Genomic DNA, 3,802 nt, shown 5'->3' on the forward strand with positions numbered 1-3,802 from the left:
TGTTGAATTTCCGATGTCCAACTACACACACTTTATTTAAATTCCTAAAAAAAATGTTTCTATAATTCAGTACCAAAGCAACCAAGTGATCGTGGCCTTGCCAATGGAAATACATACATATATTGATTTTAAGGCCATTACAATAGCTCAGATATGAGTATTACAGCAAAAGTGAACATAGCTCCTATTTAATAATGGATTTCTAAAACATAAACATCTGATATCAAATAAAAACACCTCTTCACAAGGTACATTTTATTTGTTTAAATATGTCTAGACTTAAGGTTTGAGTCGGTGCTAAGAGGCTAGTCAAGTCTTCCTCCGTCAAGTGTATTTAAGTACCCTACTAACAGCGTTGCCATACAGCCCAGTGCCAGCTGATTTTTAACTAGTTTTCATTATCAAACGCAAAAGCGAAAAGAATGTCGAAATTCCTGTCTCAAACGGTTTTGAATACGCTTCGTAACACGCGCATTGGCCCGCGTCAGCTGTAAGTGCTTCATGGGAGACTACGACAACTAGGATGATCCATTTTCCGCTCTTTCCAGGGTGCGCAGTTTTGCGGGCATCGCCTCCACGCGTAACAACGCGGAGCCGGCCCAACTGAATGGACAGGCTCTAGGACGTGGTCTCTTGCAGAAGCAGCTGCCGCTGTCGGGCAGGAGGAGCATGTTCATCCAGACGCAGGACACCCCGAACCCGGACAGCCTCAAGTTCCTGCCCGGCGTGGATGTCCTGGGAAAGGGCAACACCTACGACTTCCCCAACGGAACCACAGCACACAGCAGTCCTTTGGGTGAGTGGAGATCCCGGTGATACTCTCGAAGGGGTGCTCACTCCCGAAGTTCTCGATGTACCCCGGTTTCCAAGCCATTTACATGAAGAAGTTACATGCCGGTCAGACATGGTTGTCTTGTAATTGCTTTTCAAAGTTGAGGGTGAGGGTTTTCCTGTCGAAATCAATATGGCTTTTATATAATTTACCGTAAAAGTACATACATATACACAATGGCATAAGCAACTGCCCATCGCAACTCTTAATATTAGCAGAGTTACATATTTGATGTTAAGGTCAAAGACTAAAGTTTGGGATGACACCAATGGTAACACACCAATGCTTTTGGTTTAGCTCGATCTAGTTTACGCATTCCTTCCTTTTCTCATTTTTAGGGAAATTAAATGGTACCCATTACTTTTAGAGTAAAAACAAAAAGTATACATACAAGTCCGTCCGTATTAACGATGAAATCTGGGAAACTACAAAGGCTAGAATGTTTGGATTAAGCATACAGATTCTAGGCGGTCTGCTTTATCCTAGTGCTACGCTGATATAATGTTGTTCCTGCGCGCTAATTTTTTAGTCTAACTTGAAATTGTTTTTATCTTTTTATACAAGCACACAAATAACATTTATAATGCTACGGCACTAAGATTTTATTTAATTTCCGTGCTAATAAATTTGTATGTTACCATACAACATTCCCGAAAACAACGGGTATGCGTTGCGACACAGCGAGGCATTTCGTATTAACTTCGACAGGAAACTTATTCACTAGTTTACATGTAAAACCCTTATAAATATGATTTATAACATATCGTTTTAGAAAGATATGCCCCTTTAAAGTTTAAAAATGTTTGGCTCTCAAAGATACTACTCAAAAACTAGGTATCGAATCATCTTACTCTTTGATTCCACAATGTACAATGGTACATACTATAAATGGGTAGTTAATTACTAAAGGTGACACTTACCTGAACCAAACTAGTAAAAACAAAATTTCCGACGAAATGAATGGACCAAGCCAATCATTCTTCTTCTTCTCACTCCTTTGAACAGGAATAAAGTATAACAGAAACACCGACTTGGATAACGCCGGATGCAGGCTAAGAACACTAGATTCCCAGCTAGAAAGAGAGGGCAATCTGTAATATCTCTTTCTATTTCTTTTTCGATAATTTTCGTCAGCAGACTTTGCTAGAAGATAACAATAAAGAGGCGCTATTTCTGTCTGCAATATCAGAATTTAACTTTAAATCAAAATCCTGAAACAATTCCTAGATGCACAATACGTTATTTAATATTCCGTCTAAAACTGGAGTTATTTTTTATTCGTTTTTTCGCAGTTTATTTGTTATAAAATATTTAATTTTTAAAAACACCTAAAAATGTAAAAAAAAAAGATAAAATCAGACCAATTTAAACCCGTAATTGTTTGTTATTTTACCTAATTTCTCAATATGATAGTCGAAGCACTCGACTATAGCGTTTTTAAATTTAATTATAACTGAATGTGCTTTAATCAATCCCCAGCCAAATTGCTGTTCCGCGTGGAAGGCGTGCGAGGCGTGTTCTTTGGTGCCGATTTCGTCACCATCTCGAAACAGGAGGGTGCCGAGTGGAGCCTAATTAAGCCTGAGGTGTTTGCCGTCATAATGGATTTCTTTGCTAGTGGCTTGCCCGTCCTTCAGAACGCCGAGCCCAATGCGGACACCGAAATCCTCGAAGACGACGACGAGACGGTCATGATGATCAAGGAGCTGCTCGATACGCGCATCCGTCCCACAGTCCAGGAAGATGGCGGCGACATCGTCTTCATGGGTTACGAGGGTGGAGTCGTCAAGCTTAAGATGCAGGGATCCTGCTCTTCCTGTCCCAGCTCCATTGTCACTTTAAAAAACGGCGTGCAAAATATGCTGCAGTTCTACATACCGGAGGTGGAGTCGGTGGAGCAGGTCTTCGACGACGCGGACCGGATGGTGGACAGCGAGTTTGAGCGCTTTGAGAAGAATCTCAAGACGCTCAAGCAGCAGGAGCCAACTAGCGGCGTTCCTAATTAGAAGGACTCATTGTCTTTTCTCCTGTTTGCGTTGCTATTTCTCTAGTTGTATACATAATGTACATGTAGTTGATTGTTTAAATAAATTTACGGCTTTAAGCTTAACTTGTAATGTATAACTTGTAAGATGCATTAGCGAGCTGTTTATTAAGTTAAGTAAATAACTCTTTCAGGTTCATAAACACTTTAACAGGGTAATAGCTTTAAAACTATTTTGATTTCAGGGCGGAAAGGGTCTTACTTAAAATTTGTTTTTTCTTTAAGGGTTAATATGTATTGAACATACTGCCAAATTGCAGTATGTAACTTACACTGGGATGTCGCAGATCAGTGGCATTTTTGCCCAAAAAAGGCTTATTAAATAATTTCCAAACATGGTACACATCTATATAAAAAACAAGAGAAAATTACACAGCAACACAAAATGGACCTTTGCGAAATTTACAGAAACTATTTCAACTTGCCCATGGTCATCCCGAGTAAAAGCCCCACATAAACTTTATCCCCATCACCTACGGGTTCCGTGATATAGATGAGAATTCAAAACCGATGTTTTTCGACATTTTGAATTATGTGGCCTTTATAATTGATCTTATCTAAAATTTCGCTGAAACACACTCCCATTCAATATGGCAAAACTAAAATAGAGCCCCATCTTAAACCATTGCCCGTTTGATAGGTGTACTAATGAAAATAGTTATTTTGTTAATTTCCTGATATCGTGTCGAAAAATGATTAAACATTCGACTAAATAAATCCTTTTTTAATTTCCTCATAAGAAAATGTCTGTGTAGGCGCTTAAATATATTTATACAGCAAAGAAATGTGTTTTTCACCTCGTCAAGAGGTGTTTTTGTTTAATCAATAATATCCTAGCGCTACAAGTTTGAGATAACTTATCAGCATCCTGAAAATGTTTGTATAAGACTCGCATTTTCCCTTTTTGGGATATTTGCTTAGCGGTG

The 3,802-nt window shown here is 39.0% G+C and overlaps 1 protein-coding gene across 1 annotated transcript; it reads left to right on the forward strand.

Annotated features, from left to right (window-relative positions):
- Positions 1-331: 331 nt before the first annotated feature.
- LOC108011213 (NFU1 iron-sulfur cluster scaffold homolog, mitochondrial) lies at positions 332-2,942 on the forward strand. The gene is made up of 3 exons (XM_036820160.3): positions 332-490; positions 549-796; positions 2,312-2,942. The coding sequence occupies exons 1-3, from the start codon at positions 423-425 to the stop codon at positions 2,836-2,838; spliced, it is 843 nt and encodes a 280-aa protein (XP_036676055.1). The 5' UTR covers positions 332-422; the 3' UTR covers positions 2,839-2,942.
- Positions 2,943-3,802: the final 860 nt, after the last annotated feature.

The sequence above is a fragment of the Drosophila suzukii genome, chromosome X (assembly GCF_043229965.1).
Source record: "Drosophila suzukii chromosome X, CBGP_Dsuzu_IsoJpt1.0, whole genome shotgun sequence".
NCBI lineage: Eukaryota > Metazoa > Arthropoda > Insecta > Diptera > Drosophilidae > Drosophila > Drosophila suzukii.

Bases quoted from the DNA above. Each gene is read 5' to 3' on its own strand.
- LOC108011213 (XM_036820160.3), top strand. From the start codon at position 423: ATGTCGAAATTCCTGTCTCAAACGGTTTTGAATACGCTTCGTAACACG. The intron at 491-548 runs GTAAGTGCTTCA...CGCTCTTTCCAG, and splicing joins CGCATTGGCCCGCGTCAGCT to GGTGCGCAGTTTTGCGGGCA. The intron at 797-2,311 runs GTGAGTGGAGAT...ATCAATCCCCAG, and splicing joins AGCACACAGCAGTCCTTTGG to CCAAATTGCTGTTCCGCGTG.